A 19,988-nucleotide genomic window follows, 5' to 3' on the forward strand; every position below is an offset into this window, starting at 1 on the left:
GAAGCACTTCATCAGGTAGATTACAGAACTACGTAGAATTGGACTACCACGCATTCTGTTCTAGCTTTATTTTCTTGAAATATTCTATCCAATAGAAGAATACTTCAATAAGGACTACTAAACATAAGGGTTGCGTTTGTTTTGGAACTTAACTCAACACTTCACGCTATGAGTTGACGGCAACCATGTACCATGTGTCTGCACCTTGTATAAGTTGTACGGAGCTTAAAAATGCAAAGTCTTTATCAGAGAAAGCCAGTGTGCAACCGCCTAACTTGCTAAGTTCTTTCGACAAATTGTTATGTTAGCTGGCACGCCTTCTCTCCTTCTGTCACTTCGAAAAGACTTTTCAATATTTGATTATAATAGCTCAATTGGACGAGCACTGGCGGAAAATTCTTACTTAAGGGGTTCAAAATACAATAAAATAAGCATACGAAGTTAAGAAAATTCAATATCTACTATATATACATAAAATATAATTTTAACATTATACTTGTTGGGCTAAACGGTCCAAAAATACTCTAAACATGATGTGATATTATCCGCTTTGGGTCAAGCCCGCACGATTTTTTTCAAAAAGTCTCACATCATTAGGAGTATCCAATTCCTTATAAGTAGCTCTTTTTTTCTTTTCAGCTACCAATCGCTCACCCAACAATCTCCCCCTAGAACTAAGTTCCACATGATTCATTACGGGTCAGAGATTCAACGTGTCAATGTGCCACCCACATTGTCAGAGTTTTTACGGTCACCGAAGCCCAAAGGAGATTCAACGTGTCAATGTGCCACCCACATCGTCAGAGTTTTTACGGTCACCGAAGCCCAAAGGTTGTGTATGCGTCTTCAAGGCTACGGGGTAAACCGATCCACATGACTCATTACGGGTCAGAGATTCAACGTTTCAATGTGCCACCCACATCGTCAGAGTATTTACGGTCACTGAAGCCCAAAGGTTGTGTATGCGTCTTCAAAGCTACGGGTAAAGGTTGTAAACCTGCCGATAGGCGGGCAAAGGCACTAAGCCTGGCCCCACGCCACACTCCGCCATTTTCGTATTCGTCCTGCCAAACCATTGACTCTAATACCAGTTGTTAGGCTAAATGGTCCAAAGATACTCTGAACATGATGTGATATTGTCCGCTTTGGGCCAAGCCTGCACGGTTTTTCCCAAAAGGCCTCACATCATTAGGAGTATCTAACTCCTTATAAGTAGCTCCTTTTTCTTTTTAGCTACCAGTGTGGTACTTTGTTCACACACCCAACAATACTCCCTTTGTTTAAATTTATGTGAAGTCATTTGACTGGGCACAAAGTTTAGGAAAAAAGAGAAGACTTCTGAACTTATGGTATAAAATGAGGCACATATATTTGTGTGGCTATAAATCATTACATATAGATAAATTGATTTCAAATATGAAAATAAATCATTCTTTTTTAGACAGACTAAAAAAGAAATAGGTTCACATAAATTAAAATAGAGGGAGTATATGTATTGCATCCGCTTGGCTGCGCCCCTGGGAACGAGTATGATATATGGGTGTAAAAGCAAATTAAATTAATCCAACTAAGTAACAAATTTCTAAGTACTAATATTAATGCAGGTTATTAAAGAAAATCACTCTTTTCAACACTGCTAATACTAGGCAAAATCACTATTTTCAACACTGCTAATACTAGGCGCCACACCATACTCACTTCACTACACTTGCTATGCTATGCTTAGCTTCAACCAAACTCCACCATATTATCACAACCCCCACTCTAAACCCTAGCTATCCCTCATCTCCTCTCTCTCTCTCTCTCTCTCTCTCTGCAACTCCATATAAATGAAGCTGTTTGGGATTCCCAGCTTTCATTTTTTTATAAACAATACCTTACATTAATTTCTTCTTTCAACTGCATATTTGATTTTATTCCAAGTTTGTTTCCTTTTTCTCACTAAACCAATTAGATTTGTATGAACTTGAGTCTATGGCTTCAGCTTGCATAAACAACATAAGTATGTCACCTGAGAATTTTCCCGATTGTTCTCCAACCAAATACAACTCCTACAGCTGGTTAAGTCCTCGAATCTCCAATGAAAAAACAACTCCTTCAGATAAGCCGGAAGTATTACTAGATCCAGAAGTTACCCTAAACGAAATGACAGATTTCGAGTTTCGACTCGAAGATCCAGTGAATATGTTGCCTGCAGATGAGCTTTTCTCTGACGGAAAACTCATGCCTCTGCAGCTCCCGGCGATCCGTCCGGCAGAGGTAGCAACCTCTACCTCAGCCGGTGTTAGATCGCCAGAGACGCCAAAACTCCGTATGAGAAATGAGATTTCTCGTACGGAGTTCTCTCCCAAAGCTCCTAGATGTTCTAGTAGGTGGAGAGAGCTTCTAGGCTTGAAGAAATTGCCCAACGACATGCTAGAAGCTCAAAAAAATTGTCTAGCTCAGTTGGCAGAACGCAAGGCTCTTAACCGTGTGGTCGAAGGTCAAAAAAACAGTAGCACAAACAGCACACATAAATCTCTGAAAAATTTCCTCAATCGCAGCTCAAAATCCTCCAATTATTCTTCCATTGATGACTCCTCTATTAACCTTCCGTTACTCAATAAGGACTATGATAACGAGTCGATATCAATTACTAGTTCCAGATTATCACTTTCATCATCTTCCTCATCAGGCCACGAACACGATGATCTTCCTAGACTTTCACTTGATTCCGATAAACCAAGTTCACTTAGCCATAACACTCAAAACATTAATACTAATCCTCCTAGAATTCGATTAGTGAAACATAGAGCTTTATCGTCGGAAAATCCTATCCCTACAAGATTGGGACAACCACCTGATTCTACAGGTAATTTTACCTTATGATAATTTTTTATTTTTTATATACATGTAGAGATTTTGAATCCCCTTAATGCAAGATTAGACGTTTTCACCAAATTATTACGCCACTTAGCCCAATATACAATAGTGTTATACAACATTATACCTTGGGAAAAGCATTACACATAATGTATCAACCTTGTATAAAAGTATATAATAGTGTATAAAAGGTGTTTATATACAAACATGGGGTAAACCGGGAGCTAGTGGCGTAAATATTTTCTCCCCGTAGACACAACGTAATTTTGTCTTAGTGAAAATCCTGAATCTGCTACTGTCTACAGGTACCAGTATTGTACGCGGACTTTCAATTGACGATAGTCCTCGAATGAATTCTTCAGGGAAGATTGTTTTTCACAACTTAGGAAGATGTTCAAGTAGTCCAAGCAGCTTCAATGGTGGGCCAAGGTATAAACATGGAGGAGGAGGGGTAGAAAGGTCATATTCAGCTAATGTTCGTGTTACTCCAGTTCTTAATGTTCCAGTATACAGTTCTCTTAGAGGTTCTTCAAAATCTGGTGTATTTGGATTTCCTCTGTTTTCTTCTTCTTCTTCTTCTTCCTCACAGCAGAAAAAAGATGGTGGTGGTAATTATAATGTTATTAACAAGAGAAATCATAGTAGCAGCAAGACGAGAACTGATCGGATCAAATAATGAAGTATAAGCTACAATGGTAATCTAATTCCTCAGCTTTCAAGAACAGTAGAGCCCTTCTTTTGTTCGATTCTACGAGGCTTAGAAGATTTTATTATGCTTTTTCTTGAGCCGAGTGTCTGTCAGAAACAACCTCTCTACTTCTCAAGGTAGGGATAAGATCTCCGCACACTCTACCACCCTTGACTCCACTCGTGGGATTACAAGGCTTAGAAGATTTATGTAAATATGCAGGGAATTAACTCTTGTTTGCATGGACAATTTTCTTCCTTTTTTGTTTAGCTAACTAACTTTGATAGTGAAAGCTAATGTTGTACGGAGTAGAATTTTTCAATTCTTACGTATATTGTATCGTTGAATTAAAGATCCTTTCTATGCTTTTGCTTTACCTGAAAACTATGGAATCTATTCTGTGATTCAGCTTTTAGAAAAGTTTCTTTTCTTAGTAGGGGTTTGGCCATAATAAAATATTTTTCATTTTATTTGAAATTTATAAAGTTGAAGTTGAAGTAAAAGCTAATCTAATCCTAACCTTTGAAGAACAATTTCAATCTCTAAAATTTAGAGCTTCATTTTTTTTCATTCTACAAGGCTTAGAAGATTTATGTAACTATGCAGGGAGTTAATTAACTCTTGTTTACATGGATGATTTTCTTCCTTTTTTTGTTTAGCTAACTAATGATGAGGGTGAGAGCTATTGATGTTAGATTTTTGTGTATTGAATCGTTGAATTAAAGTTGCTTTTTGTGTTTGCTTTACCCTGCAAGCTATTTAATCTATTATTTCTTCCGGATAAAAAAGAGTGTCCACTTATTAAATTAAAAAAAAATTAATTATATTTTTTTAAATTTATCTCTATTAAATGTTATATGATAAAATCCTAATATTTATTTAATTAGACTGAGTTTAGTCAAATTATCTTATTTAATTAGGGAATGTGTGATTCAGCTTTTAGAAAAGTGTTTAGATTCTTTTCATAATGATGATGTTGGCTTGTGAGTTTTGTGTGATTCTGTTTGCAACTACTGGGAAAGCACGTGTTGCTTCTGCTTTTAGTACTGTAGCATTTCTGCGTCGAGCAGGTGGCCATGCATTAGTTTTGGCACCTTTCTTTGTCCGTTATAATCGGGCCAACTTACACGTATCTTGATTAATTCAAGAAATACTTGCTATTTATTAGTATCGGGTAATATTTTGTTCACAAAAATTTGGACAGTCAGACAAATGAGAAGAAATTACCTAATAGCTGCTGAATTAATTAATTACTAGGTACATCCTTTTGATGCTACTCTACTGTTACTTCATCCATTTTAATTTACCTAGCTTACGTTCCTTTATAGGCGCCTATTAGCAAAGGATAAAGTAGGAGATCTCTCTATAACGACATCCGCATATAACAATATATTTCTATAACGACATCCGCATATAACAACATCTCTCTATAACGATATCTGCATATAACAGCATCTCTGTATAGCAGTTAAGTTTTTTCGAAATCGATTTTTATGTTATATTTTACTTCTCTAAAACAACATTTTACCTATAACAGCAACAACTAACTTTGTAACAGTTCATCCTTTGTAAAATTAGCCCATATAACAATTTTTTTTTTATTTGGTAATATAGTAATTAACCATCTTTATAAAAATATAATATCTATGATTACCAATAATAAGTGTAGAGATTTTGATCAAATATTTGATCCTTTAATACACTATTTATGATGAAAAAAGATTTTCCTTCATTATACAAATGTGATTAAACATAGAATTTGACAATTAAAAATGAAAAATTAGAATTTATGCATCATTTTTGTTTAGAACAACGAAATATTATTTAAATGTCAATGTTGTTATAGGTCTATAACAACAATTCTCTATAACAGTCAAAAAAATTTAAACCCAACGATACTGCTATAAAGAGGTTTGACTGTACTGAGTTTGAATCTCAACATTTTTATTTGATCTTTGATGACACTTCTATATAAAAATGATATGGCATGCTGTATTACAATATTCAAAATGCGCTAATGAAAGATAGTAAACATATCGATGAGACGGTCATAATTCTCATGAAACTTAAGGGGTCGTTTGGTTGTTGGTTAGGAACAACAACAACAAGCATATCCAATTTAATCTCATAAGTGGGGTCTGAAAAGGGAAGAGTGTACTAAATTAGCAAAGCTACTATTATACTATTTGGTCTCTCTCTGTCCCAAAAAGATTATCTTAGTTTGACTTAACACGGAATTTAAGAAATAAAGGAAGACATTTGAAATGTGTTGTACAAAACAAGTCTTAGATATTTGTGTGGATGTAAATCATCTCATAACGTTAAATAGTTTCTAAATATAAAACTGTATCAATCTTTTTTGGACAAACTAATAAGGAAAGTAAGACAATTTTTTTGGGACTAAGGGAATAGCTTTTTAGATAAAATTTAACACACCAAGTAAAGTGTTAAGTTATCAGGGGCAAAATATAGAATAACTAATAGGTGAGTAACTAATACTATATAAATTACTAAATCCTGCATAATTTATCGCCGTATAACTCTAACCAGCAAACAAACGACCCCAATGTATGGATGAATGGAGTGCTAATTAATTAATTGCCCGTGCATCATGAATTATTGAGTTTCTTTTAATGGTGGAAGATGGGAAACTGTGAAAGAAAGATTACTAATATTGCTGTGGTTGGTATAAAGATTTTCGTGATCCGTAGTACCGAATAAAATCCGGTTCATTACATCAGAGTTTCTTCATTTGCAGGATTGATGTTTTATCATGTGGTGTCTGTCTGTTATATACAGTCCATTGTGATGAATGATCACTGTATATATGTCTTGGGACGTACTTGCAAGTGTGAAATAAATGGTGTTTTGGACCATTTATTTTTCCAATTGAGAAATAACTGCGTGTCGTTTGTGTACAAACAATTAAGTGCATGCCAATTCTGAGTGTAGGGACTCGTTTTATTAAAGAGCACTTTATTCCCAATATAAGATTTTTATTGTGTGAATTCAAATTCAAATTTACTCGGGCTTGGTATGAACTCAGAATTTAATTTCAAATTCAGATTAAAGGTCCCGATTCGATTCCTTGGTATGGACTCGTCTTCATCGGGAACGTTTTACACCCTATTTTTAGAACTTTCCGATATAAATTCGGATTTAATCAGCCCTAATATAAGTATCGCTCACCAAAAAAATAATTAAAAATGATAATTTTAAAAAAGAAGGAAAGGAAGAAGAAAATGTACATCATATTGCTAGAGAAAGAAATACGTACATAACAAGGGTAGAATTATAGAGCGTAAACAACATATATCGTTATGCAAAGGTGGAGCTAGAGTACACTATACATGTTCAATGGAATTCAGTAAATTTTGCACAAATCCTATACATATAGTTAGAAATCTATTACATATTTGACTATAATTAATTTAGTTATTATTGTATATTAACTTGAATTCGTTGTAAGAATTCATAAACTTTAAATCCTGAATCCGTGTCTGTAATTATAGAGTGTCAATATTGAATAAATCAAGAATCAGGATTGGTCTGACTCTTAAAATCATCCAAAAAAAAAAAAAAAAGTAAATCTTCAATCTAACTCTACTTAAAATTAGATCAAGAAGACAACACACTCATTGTTCATGATCATGCAAAGAAGACAACGCTCATTCTACACTACACCTATAAGTAACCAGTTTAATTTGCTGTTCTAAAAATTGTGAGAATATTGTAATCAACACAAAGTAATTTCAAGTACCAAACACTCAATTTGTGATTTCAAAATGACAAGTTGCTTGGCTATGACCATTGGTCTGCTCACTTTTTCACCTTCCCTCACTGCATTTCAGACAGAGGGGTCGGTCATGAATAATTGTGCTGCAACCAAGCCCCTCCTCACATGTCTAATATATTTCAGGTACAAATGGCAATGGAGTTCTTTCTGTTATGGCACAAAAAGGGAAAGGAAAAATTCCCATACTTTATAAAAGATTATTTCCTCCGTCTCAAATTATTTGTCGTGGTTACTAAAAATAATTGTCTTAAATCATTTGTCATTTTAGAAGTTTAAGGCACAATTAATTATCTTTTCTCCCATTTTGCCCTTAGTAAAATTTTATCATTAACAAAGATGACACACAATAATAGGTAAACTTTTAATGGTTAGAGATTATAACTTATCATAAATAAGGATAAAGTTAGTCAAATACCCCTCCTAATTAATATTTCTTAAAGGGTGTGTAAAACAAAACAAAAAAAAAATGACAAATGATTTGAGATGGAGGCAGTATTATTTTATCCTCATTTTTCTGTTTAACTGACAGAAACTGATTAAGGGATCAACTGATTCACTTACTGGATGAGAAATTTGGAATGTAAAGATTATTCACGCTGCAATTGTTAATGAAGGAAATTGTTACAAGTTGATATAAATAAATTAGACGATTCTTTCTCATACCAACAACAACGACAACATATCCAGCATGATATCATAAGTGGATCTGGAAAGGGTAGAATGTACGCAGATTTTACTTTTGCCTTTGTGGGGCAGAGAGGTGATTTCCGAAAGACCCTCGGCTCAAAGAATAGAATCTTTCCATACCATATATTATAAAGAAATTTAGCTAGCGACTAAATATTAATGATGATTAGGAACGATTGGATAAGAAAGCAAGGCATTCCATGAATTGGCATAGTAAAAAAAAAAAAAAGAAAAAGGTACTTACAATTTAAACATTTTTGTGGTGCATTACAGTTTAAACATTTGCAAAAGCAAGAAATACAAAATATAAAAGGGTTCAGAATGTGTGGGACACATGCAAAAATTAAAGTTTGTGCAGTTCAAAGTCTCAGCTAGACAGCCAGCCCAGCTCCAGCCTGCCTTGATTATATCAATCTGCTTCTTTTGTTTTTTCCTATTATATTTTTATTATGACTACAGTACTACACTGTGAACTGTCTTTGGCTCTTTCGATATCAGTATGCTCGTTATCATATCTTGCGTCTTTTTATCTATATATTAAAAGGAACTGTCGGTTTTCTGCTCTCTGATTCTCTTTTAAATGCAGTTCACATGCAAATATATATATATATAAAATTGACGATAAACTCAATTATTATTATATATTAATTTAAATTATAATTATTTGTTATAAATTTCAAATATTGAAATCGCTTGTGAGCTTTTGTTCTAGCATTTATGCGCCTACTGTTATCCCTCTTTTATTTTTCATGGACTATTAACACACGTTAAGGAAATCCAAGACTATCCAAAATTAGATATGTATTTTACAATTAGTCGACATATATATAATTAACTAGTCGAATTGAATGAAACAAATGTAGTCACACCTGCTATTCTTAAACTGTCTATCACTGCCAAAAGTTGTACATGAACATTAGTTCTTTCCAAAAAGTAAATTGAGCTTTTGCACTAGTTTAGTTATCAGAATTTTGGACTAGCTTTTTGAAGTGGCCTAAAATCTTGTCAAAAACTGGACTGGTCTTGTCAAGTAGTTGTTTGTTTCCGTATAATCTTCCAACTAAACACCTCTGTCAAACTTGTTTAATCTTACTATGATGTTAACAATAGAAAAAGCTATTATTCCTATGATTCAGATTTCTTGTAAAAAAAAAAACTGAATAAGCTGTTATGATGTGCCAATCCTCAATTATATTAGTATCTAATTTTCCATTGCGAAATTCTACCTGTTAAAAGTGCAAGTGGATATGCTGAATGTACTACCAATCTTTCGGCACTAGCTAAAGCCTAACTGATTGTAACTAAAAGAGTCCAATGCTTCATATAATGAGCCACTGATCCAAGACTTGGGTTGGGCCTCAATCATACAATATCAGCCTGCTTAGAGTCCCTAAATGAGACAATATCACTAGTGGACTGGACTGGACTGGACTGTTACAGATGTATTCGAGCCACTCAACATGCAACCTTAGGCAATAATGTTGCAAATATCAACTAGATAATAAGTCCCTAAGAGGGTTTATGTGCACAATGACAAAAGCACAGGGGGCGAGATGATGCGGATATATAAGAAAACCACGAGAAAAGGACATAAATGGTCCCTTAACTATGAGAGTAGGTTCAAAATAGTCCCTTAACTATGCACTTAACGGTTTTGGTCCTTTAAGTTTGTCATAAGTTACCAAAAATGGTCCCTCAACTATGAGGGTTGATTAAAAATAGTCCCTTAAGTATGCACTTAACAGTTTTGGTCTTTTAAGTTCGCCAAATGTTAACACTTTTAGTCTCCGATAAAATATTCATCGAACTCTGTTTATTAGATTTGACGAGAACTATGAAAAAATTAGCGAGAACTCACATTTGGGTGTTCACATTACTAAAGAAAAGGTCAAATACCTCAGGATAAAACCGACGGACATCAATCGGTTATAGGAAAAAACAGAGGAAAAACCTACAGACTTGATAATGTCAGAAAATAGTGTCTCGAAATACAAAGACCGACGAACTCTGTCGATTAAAACCGAGGTAGTCTATCAGCTAAGTAAAATACACTAGACCTTAGAAATAAATTAGAAATAGCAGAAGCTACAAAAATTATCACTACTAAAAACAAGCGAAAAAAACGATGGACGGAAACCGATGGATAAAATCGAGGGACACTATTTTTTAATTTTTTTTAGCTTTTATTATTTTTTACGAAAACCAACGAACGTCCGTCGGTTATTTTCAAGGAAAATACGCAGAAACTATTTTTTTTTTAAAAAGAATCACTATGATGAAAGAATTTATTTTCGGGTTTTCAGTAAAAATGAGTCTAGTGTATTTTACTTAGCCGATGGAGTCCGTCGGTTTTAATCGACAGAGTCCGTCGGTCTTTGTGTTCCGAGACACTATTTTCTGACATTATCAAGTCTGTAGGTTTTTCCTCTGTTTTTTCCTATAACCGACTGATGTCCGTCGATTTTATCCTGAGGTATTTGGCCTTTTCTTTAGTAATGCGTACACCCAAATGTGAGTTCTCGCTAATTTTTTCATAGTTCTCGTCAAATCTAACAAACAGAGTTCGATGAATATTTTGTCGAAGACTAAACGTGTTAACATTTGGCGAACTTAAAGGACCAAAACTGTTAAGTGCATACTTAAGGGACTATTTTTAACCAACCCTCATAGTTGAGGGACCATTTTTGTTAACTTGTGGCAAACTTAAAGGACCAAAACCGTTAAGTGCATAGTTAAGGGACTATTTTGAACCTACTCTCATAGTTAAGGGACCATTTATGTCCTTTTCTCAGAAAAACCTAAGTGACACATTTTAAAGCCTTGCGAGCCTAGGCCAAAAGCAGAATATCACTATGTGAGTGTCAGATACAAACATTGTACAGATTTCATACTCTTAGAAAGTCGAATGGCACGTTTAGTCCAAATCGAGTTGCAAATTTTCGTATTTAGACTCCAAAAATACAGTGTCACAGACAGATTGCTCAGTTAAGTTTAGCCAATAATACAGAAAAAAAAAATGGTCAGATAAAACAGAGATGTAGAACATGAGTTTTCATGCAGAATCATTGGCCCAAAGCTAGGACTGATAGGTCAATGTGACTCTACTGCCACAATATAGTAGAATGACAAAGTTTGTTTATGGTCTCTATTGCAATTTCATATACTTTTTTTTAAATAAAGGTAAAATTTATTGCAATTTCATATTCTCAGTCAAGTATGACGAAACGAGTAAAATGTCTATTTGATGATACACATAATATGTCATTCTATAAGCGACAAAGCACTTCAGAACATTTTGCAGCAGCAGCCAAGCCACTAATGATAGCCCCTTCAACATTTGGACTAACACAAAAGTCTCCACATATTGCCAGCCTTTTCTTCGCGTCCCAAAGGCATTTATCTTCTCCTGCTATGCTTGTTGCTGGGAATGCACTGCCCCTGAGAAATTCACATGCAACAGCGATATAACTATGACGCGAAATATAAGTACAGCAAGGAGCAAAAAGAAAGGAAGGTGTTGTTATAATTCATTCTAACTATTTTCTTTGAGAGGGCGGAAAGTTGATAATGCAATTCAGCATTTTCTAGGAATACATGTTGTAAGTACTTCAAGCCACCAACAGAGATTTATTTCATGCCTTAAAAGATTCCAAGACGTAATTTCAGCTGATAGATTATTACTCCCTCTGTCCCGATTTATCTGAAGTGTTTGACTGGGCACAAAATTTAAGTGAAAAGGGAAAACTTTCAAAACTTGTAGTCTAAAATAAGCCATAGAAATTTCTGTGGCTATAAATCATTTCTATGAGTAAAATGAGAAGTTGGAAGTTAAATTGTTATTCCCTCCGTCCTCATTTATGTGACACTTTTTCCTTTTTAATCAGTCCCAAAAGAATGACATAATTCGGTATTAGGTCGTTGGGTATATCTCTACAAGAAATGTCGTATCTGGTAATTTTGGAAGACGGATTTCGTCTGTTTCAGATGAAGGAATGCATGCAGCTAACTAAATCTGAAACTGAAATGAGAATTTGTATATGTCAGATACCAACCATCGATGAGCTTTCTTAAAAAATGCATGAGGTAGACTGAGCTGTGTGCTTTGGAATTCTTGAAATAGTTCTTCAGCTACTTTTGCTAGTGTTGCACTGGAAGGCTTCTGAAGTCCTGTCTGGGCAATAACATCCTGAGCATACTCCGGCGTGGAGTGCAACACCCAGCATTCACTTCATCGGGGAAAAGAAAAGAACAACATGATTAAATACAGCGATAATATGGGTGGAAATATGATGTTCAAGTTTTTTTCTTTATTGTTGTCAGCTTAGAATATTGATCTGCTCATTAACAACATAAACTTATATACCTATTGCGTGAACGCCCTGGTTTGCTGCTGTCACAGAATGCCCGATGCAAAACTTTTGAGCTCTTGAATGAGAAGCCTCTTATTGGTATCTCAAATATGATAGAAAGAGAGACATATTCTATCAGGAAATAAGCCAGGAAGACAAATTCTTGTCAATAGTATCAATTCAACTAGTTGAGGCTAAGGGTGTGTTTGGCGTGAAGGAAAATGTTTTCTTGGAAATTAAGTGGTTTTCTTACTTATTTTCTAGTGTTTGATAAGTAAGCGGAAAAATATTTTCCCAAAAGCATTTACATATAATCTAGGAAAACACTTTGGAAGTATAGCTGAATCTAAACAGAAATGAGCGCGCGCGGGGCGGGTGGGGGGGGGGGGGTAGCACTGAAAATTGGAAAATGTAACTGATGACATATGTAAACTAAAAGATTTTTTGACATTCACCAAAATGAAATCCATGGTTATAGAGCACATTTTACCTCTGTCAAAGGCTCTTCAAAAGCCAACATGAGAGCAAAGCATGGACTAGCAGGAATTTCCGTCAGCTTCAACGGTATTTCTGGGAATTTTCCCATGTCTACATAAAAGGAGCAAAATCTAATAGATAACCTTGCTAACATGTCTTGATTCAAGGAAGGTCAGATTACATATCTTTATTGGAAAAAAATTAGACATGAATGATACCTTTCTATATTTAGTAACAATTTAACTTTAAAATACCCATTTTACCCATAATTAGATGATTTCTTTTGGACCGCAAGTTTCAAAATTTTAATTTCATCTTAAACTCCGTGTCCAGTCAAACACCCATGACATAAATTGGGACAGAGGAAGTATATTTCTTATTATGTGGATCTTAAAAAAAAAATGCAACTGTAATCAAAACATTAAGTCAACCCAATGAAATTATTAACCAACCAAAAAAACTTAGAGATATGTCTTACCAATAGGTACAGGTTTTCCTGTTACATGAGTGAACCTCTGTGAAAATGTACTTTTATCTGATGTCACCACTCCCTTAAAGTAACCAAGACTTTCACCATTTAAACCCATCAATGACCATGAATCTTCATTATCCAACCACTCCAACTTCCCAATGCCTACTCCAAACCTACTTTGAACACCTACATAATTCAAAAAAAAAAAAAGTAAACATGATAGGTAATAGTAGTTCGTCTTAGTGAAAAAAGATTCGAAGGATGAAATTTAGAGATATCAGTCACATACCAGGCTCCTGGCATAATGATTTACAAATTGAATTCATTCCTGGAACACCGACGTATTTCTTGTCTAAACCTTCCTGAATTAAAATAAGAGTAAGAGAAAGAAGTACCAGTAAAACCTTATTGTTATATGCATTTGACCCCGAGTCCCTATAGCTATGTGCTATTATTAAATTTCTATGGCAAGTAAAGTGCAAACTTTCCATCAAAGGAAACACATTTGCGTTTATCATTTTCCGATATTGTACTTAAGCTGTTCTCTCAAAACCATGTATGAAATGCAAGCACTTAAGCCTGACCCGCGGAGCCAGGATTTGAAGATTACGACTGAACTGCCACCGAACTCATAACTCGTCTTAGTTAATGGGTACGCAATTAATATTATGCCTATTTAATAGATTTTTTAATACAAATATTGGGTCTAAGCAAAAGTCCGGACTCGTAAGTAATACTCTAACTCTGCCCCTGTGAGCAAGGCATAAGAATCCTTTGGGACATAAGCTCTAAAAAATAAACCACATAATAGGAAGACTCGTGGGAACTGGGAACTCAATACCACACACAACTTTTAGTGACTATATTCCATGCATAACAATGTTCTTTATCTCAATAATCTTATACATGGTCATTTATTCAGAACTTCCCAAGATAAACTCCAGACACCTTTACTAATCCCTTAGTTATGACATGTGCATAAAAGTAACGGAGCATTGTCAGGTCGATAGCCCTTGATTTGAGATCTCCTTTTAACAAAAAAATAGTTGGATTTGCCAGCCTTAGCCGAATAAGACAGGCAACAAGTGCACACGAAGATTCTAAGTAATATATTAAAATCGAATCATCTACAAAATGTTTATCAAAGAGCTTTTATTATAAGATACAATCAAAGGTCTCATAAAATCAAAATTTGAGAAAGTAAGAATACCAGCCTTTGTTGAACAGAAAACCTTTCCTTGTGAATAAATTGAATAAATGTATAGCAATCCACATGTATAGTCAACAAGAACGTGTACAAATCTTCTATCTTTTTCTCCTTAAAATATTAACAATGTGAACACAATCTACCAACCATTCAAACTCATTTCGAAAAAATAGTAATAAAGTAAAAGAAAGCATTCAAAACATGAGCTATAAAGAAATAATCTTGAATGTATTAAAAAATGAAAGCAGTCAGCATTCAAAACCATTCCAGAACATACAAAGAAGATAAAATAAAACTACCTCTTCAATATCAAGAAATTGCTTGGAAGTACAATCAAAAGTAGCAAATTTTTCTTTCCACTCAGCAACAAGTCCCTTTGATTGCCACTCACAAATAAGTCTCAGCACATCAGTATTGCTAGCTGAAAAATATGGAGCCCCATGATCGAAATGTAGCTCTTTCCCATCTTCTGTCATTTCTCTAATTAAAGATTCAATTTTTAAGAAACCCCATAACTTAAATTCATAAAAAAAGATTCAACTTTTAACAAACTCCATTACTTTTTTTTTTTATGACATGGAACCGCAATCGCTACCTTTTGGGTGCGCACAGGTAAACCTAACTCCTGTGCAATAGCTTCGAAACCACACCAAAGAGGAAACCCGCACTAGACAAGCCCGTGCGACGAGCTCGTTTGTTAACAAACTACATTACTTAAATGAATCTTTTTATTCATTTAAGTAATGGAGTAACAAACTCCATTACTTAAATGAATAAAAAGATTTAATTTTTAAGAAACCCATTACTTAAATTCATAAAAAAAAAGATTCAACTTTTAAGAAACCCCATTACTTAAATTCACAAAAAAAAAAGATTCAACTTTTAAGAAACCCCATTACTTAAATTCACAAAAAGATTCAATTTTTATGAGACCCCATTACTTAAATTCAAAAAAAGATTCAATTTTTATGAAACCCCATTTACTTAAATGAATAAAAAGATTCATTTTTTCATTAAAAAAAAATAGTAGAGCACCTTCTTTGTGACATACGGCCACCTGGGCCTCTTGCAGATTCAAAAAGGGTAACTGAAATTCCATTCTTGGCCAAAGTGGACGCACAAACAGCTCCTGAAACTGAAAAAAGAAAAAGAGCCCTTTTTTTAAAATCAGTTTTAAGTCAAATATTCACAATTAGCTCCTTAAACTGAAAATAAAAAACCCCTTTTGATCACTTTTTAGTAAATCTTTTTTGGGTTTGTGGATGGCGTGGGTGGGGGGCGGGGGAGGGGGGGGTGGGCTTACTTCCACTACCGATGACTGCAACTTTGGCAGCAACACTTGTCATGATATTTTCTTCCAACTTTGGAATAAAATATTGGGCAAATTGATGTTAGCAATTAGAGAAGTAGCAGCTGTTATTTATCCATATCCATCTTTGGGAAAAAGACAGTCCTCTGCTTTAATTGCAACCCAAAAACTAAGTAGGCGTTTGGCCATGAAAAATCAAATATTTTTCATTTTATTTGGTATTTTGGAGTTGTGTTGGATTATAATTTTTGCAAAAAAATATTTGGTTATTTCAATGTATTGAAAGTGAAAAAAAGTAAAAATAAGTTATTTTTTTGGTATTTTCCAAATTCATGAACAAACGTTGATTTTCAAATAAAGTGCAAATGTTTTTCGGGAAAAAGTAAAAAAAATTCATGGCTAAACGAGCCCTAAGTACTCCCCCCGTCTCGATTTATGCGATATAATCTGATTAGACACTAAATTTAAGAAAAAAATAAAGATTCTTAAAATTTGTGGTCTAAAAAAAGACTTAAATATTTGTGTTATTGTAAATGAAACTATTAAGGGTAAAAGGAGAAATTTTAAGTTAAATTATTTCCAAATATAAAAATATTTCATTTTTTTGGATAAACTAAAAATAAAAGTGTTACACCTCGAAAAAAAATCGCGCCGTTTGCGTTGTAAGTAAACTAAAGTAAGCTCGGAGAGGTCATGGAACTCTTATAAGGTTAATGAATACTCTTAACAAGTGTTAAGCAAGTGTCTAAAAGTTCCGGGACCAAGCAAATCGAAGAAAATAAATTTGTCGAAAATCTGGAAAAAGCTGGCAGAATTTTGGGCAGATTTTTAGTCAACTTTGGAGAGGTATATCTCCTAATATATTAGGACTTTTAAGGTGTTTCAAAAACCTAAAATGAAGTTCGTCGAGTCTAGTTTCCAACGCAACAAACTGCTCGTCGATACGACATAGGAGTAGAGAACGTTGGACATTAAAAGTTAGGCTGACAGAGCAAAAACGCGCGCTACATTGCGCGCTGCTACGGTAACCGAAGAGGCGAAGACCCTAGGTCGGTCCAAATCGACTCTAGAGCTCTAGAAAAGGGGTTTTACCCTTATTTTTTTCATCCAACACCTCTAAAATATTCCCCAACCCTCTAGAATATTTTCCCAACCTCCACCCACGAAATTTCAGCCCAAATCAAGTGGAAACAACCAAATCTTCCATCAAGAAAGTTAGAAACTACAAGAGTAGCAAACCTATGGTGTTGTCTAGTGATTGAGGGTGAAGTTGAACTGATCCAGCCGCGATTCTTGGTTGTATGCACTGCTTAATGTATGTATAACACCTCTTTGGTCGTGTGTTGGCTTAAATTGATGTTGATAAAGTTGTTTAAGGCTAAACACCGCAAGACTGTATCGAAATAAGTTAAGTTAAGCCACTATTTTGTAGGGGCTGTTTTGAATGTTTAAATATGACTTCTAATGGTTGTAAATTGTGGATTATAACCTGAATATATGATCACTATGATTATTGGTATTATTCATGTGTTAGTGGGAAAAATGAAGAAGAAAATATATGAAATCTACGAATAGAAAGTAAAGGATGAGGCGTAGGAGTATGGATTGTTTTGGAATACATTTAAAGATATTTTGAGCTAAATATATATATATATATATATATATATATATATATATATGATTAAATATGACTTCTAATGGTTGTAAATTGTGGATTATAACCTGACTTCTAGGGGTGGGCGTTCGGTTCTTCGGTTCGGTTTTATCAAACTTCGGTTCGGCTATTTCGATTTCGATTTTTTGAAGGTGGACATCGAATACCGAACCCAACTAGTTCGGTTCGGTTCTTTCGGTTTCGGTTTTTTCAATTCGGTTTTTTTGATATGATATTGGAAGCGATTCCATTTACACTAATTCATATTCTCAAAAGCAATAAAACATAAAACTGATAAATTGAAATCAAAATCAAACAGACAAGATAAACAAAAACAGAAAACCATAACCATGATATAGGATTACTAGGTGTTATATACATACAGTAAGAATAACTAAGAAAATACATAAAGAACATACATTAATCCTAAAGACACATCCCAGTCACCTTCCTTTGTTAAGAATATTTGATTTTCTCAACTGAATTGGAAAATTAGAGATACAAAAATAAAAGAGGGCTTGTTACAATTGGGTTTTTTTTTTTGGCTTAATCTTAATGGGCCTGGACTATTTTAATTTTTTTGGGTAACGTATTAAATTTCGGTGTGCGTTTGGTTCTTCGATTCGGTTTTATCAAATTTCGATTTGGTTATTTCGGTTTCAGTTTTTTTAAAGGTGGATATCGAACACCGAACCAAACTAGTTCGGTTCGATTCAGTCCCTTTTTTTTGGTTTTCGGTATTTATGCCCAGCCCTAGTTACGACTAAGGTGGGGGTTGTCTATAAAATAACTTGAAACAAACTCTTTTAAAGACTGCACCTTGTCATTATTACTATTAAGTTAGGAACTATGTTGCTCAAATGTTTCAAAATATTGTTTGTTATGTGTCGGATTCTCAATGATTCGATGCATATCGAATAATATTTCTGAATGTGTGTTTGATCTTTTTCAAAGCTATATTGTCGTATATGTACTGAATCTTTCAAAAAAAAAAAAAAACGTAACTTTTGAATATCCAACACACAATACATATATTTTTAAAATTATCTCTAATTTTATGAAATCAAAAGACTTCCCTTTCTTGTTTTAAAAAAAATCCGATTTTCCTTATTGACATTGGTGGAGTAATTGGCTTCTATATCTATATATATACATATGTAATAGCGCAAAAATATCCATTCTCGATATTTTAGATTACGAATTGGAATTATGACCATGTTATTCTAATTTTGAATCCTCTTACAATGATGACTCTTTATTTCATCTTCAGTATCATGCTTAACTCACGAGCTTCACTTAAAGCTATTAAGCTCTTCGGGGTAACTCATAAGTTCTTCAATTCAGAGTTGCAAAAAAGAAGAAAGCAGACTCTAAAAGATTAAGAATCTTCTCGGAGAAAAAATCAATATTCTAATTTGGTGATTCTATAAACACCTTATCTTATTCTATCTTGATTACTATAATTCTCCTATTCATATGTATATTAATTCAAATGAATTTGTATAGTTGAGTGGCTTAACCGTTAACAGAAAGTCCTAAATCATTAATTTGGCGAGAAAAAATTGCACTATGTGTTTTGAAATCCCTGATTCCGTTATTGTTCTTGTTTGACTGTGCCAAACATGTCAAATTACGTACAGGCTAAAACTAAACTTTTTATGTTACTTGGTCATTATTGCTGCGATTAACTGGTCTTTTAAGAACTTGTGAGGAAATTGTTACTGTTGACCTAATGTCTAAGAAAGAATAAAATGATGAAAATGCTGCTTAAAATAGTAATTTACATTGGATTAGTCAGCTCCCCAAATTTTGAATCATTGCGTACTTAGAAATTTATAAGCCCAAATTCCTAAGATGACATATATTTTCGTTTGTGTTAGGCATTTGACTCTCTATATTCTTTTGACTAAACATAAAGTGAAATTCTTGTTCATACATTTTAATCATATAATTCTAGATAATTAATCTCTTTGTGTTTTGCAAAATAATGTTAAATATAATATTAAGATGATAAAAATCGTTTAATATTTACTCCTAATATACACACACAGTGTAAATATATTTGCATTCGCTTTTCATAAAATGTACTCCATTAAGCAACAATACTTAGAGCCTGTTTGGATGGACTTATGCCTATAAGCTGCAAACAGCTTATAAGTTAAAAAAAATAAGTTGGGGTAGTCTAACTTATTTTTTTTGGCTTATAAGTTGTTTTTAGCTTATAAGCTGCTTTAGATAATCTAAGTCAAATGGGCCTAATTATTTTTTTGAGCTTATTTTAAGCACAAAATGACTTTAAGCTGACCAGCCAAACACTCAAAAAAGCTAAAAACAGCTTATAAGCAACTTATAAGCCAATCCAAACGGGCTCTTAATGTCAAAATAACACTTTTAAGATTCAAAAAAAGAATTTCAATTCGACGCTATTTCTCGTCAACTTCAATATTTAAGTTTGATTTATATATCGAGTGTGAATGACCTTTTTCT

At 33.9% G+C, this 19,988-nt stretch overlaps 2 protein-coding genes across 4 annotated transcripts; one reads left to right on the forward strand and one right to left on the reverse strand.

The window, feature by feature from the left end:
- The first annotated feature begins 1,572 nt into the window (after positions 1 to 1,572).
- Positions 1,573 to 3,934, forward strand: LOC132627529 (uncharacterized). Its single transcript, XM_060342927.1, has 2 exons — positions 1,573 to 2,851; positions 3,168 to 3,934. Exons 1-2 carry the CDS (start codon positions 1,975 to 1,977, stop codon positions 3,536 to 3,538), a joined length of 1,248 nt encoding a protein of 415 aa, XP_060198910.1. The 5' UTR covers positions 1,573 to 1,974; the 3' UTR covers positions 3,539 to 3,934.
- A 7,116-nt stretch (positions 3,935 to 11,050) lies between these two features.
- LOC132627534 (uncharacterized) lies at positions 11,051 to 15,996 on the reverse strand. 3 transcript variants are annotated; one of them, XM_060342934.1, is made up of 9 exons: positions 15,842 to 15,996; positions 15,574 to 15,673; positions 14,838 to 15,018; positions 13,621 to 13,693; positions 13,338 to 13,517; positions 12,873 to 12,970; positions 12,397 to 12,485; positions 12,086 to 12,259; positions 11,051 to 11,471 (listed from the first exon to the last, which is right to left on the reverse strand). In XM_060342934.1, exons 1-9 carry the CDS (start codon positions 15,882 to 15,884, stop codon positions 11,300 to 11,302), a joined length of 1,110 nt encoding a protein of 369 aa, XP_060198917.1. In that variant the 5' UTR covers positions 15,885 to 15,996; the 3' UTR covers positions 11,051 to 11,299. The 3 variants fall into 3 exon arrangements, with proteins under 3 accessions (XP_060198917.1, XP_060198932.1, XP_060198924.1); XM_060342949.1 differs by having other exon boundaries at positions 14,838 to 14,959; positions 15,842 to 15,978; XM_060342941.1 differs by having other exon boundaries at positions 14,838 to 15,007; positions 15,842 to 15,978.
- Positions 15,997 to 19,988: the final 3,992 nt, after the last annotated feature.

The sequence above is a fragment of the Lycium barbarum genome, chromosome 1, assembly GCF_019175385.1.
Source record: "Lycium barbarum isolate Lr01 chromosome 1, ASM1917538v2, whole genome shotgun sequence".
NCBI lineage: Eukaryota > Viridiplantae > Streptophyta > Magnoliopsida > Solanales > Solanaceae > Lycium > Lycium barbarum.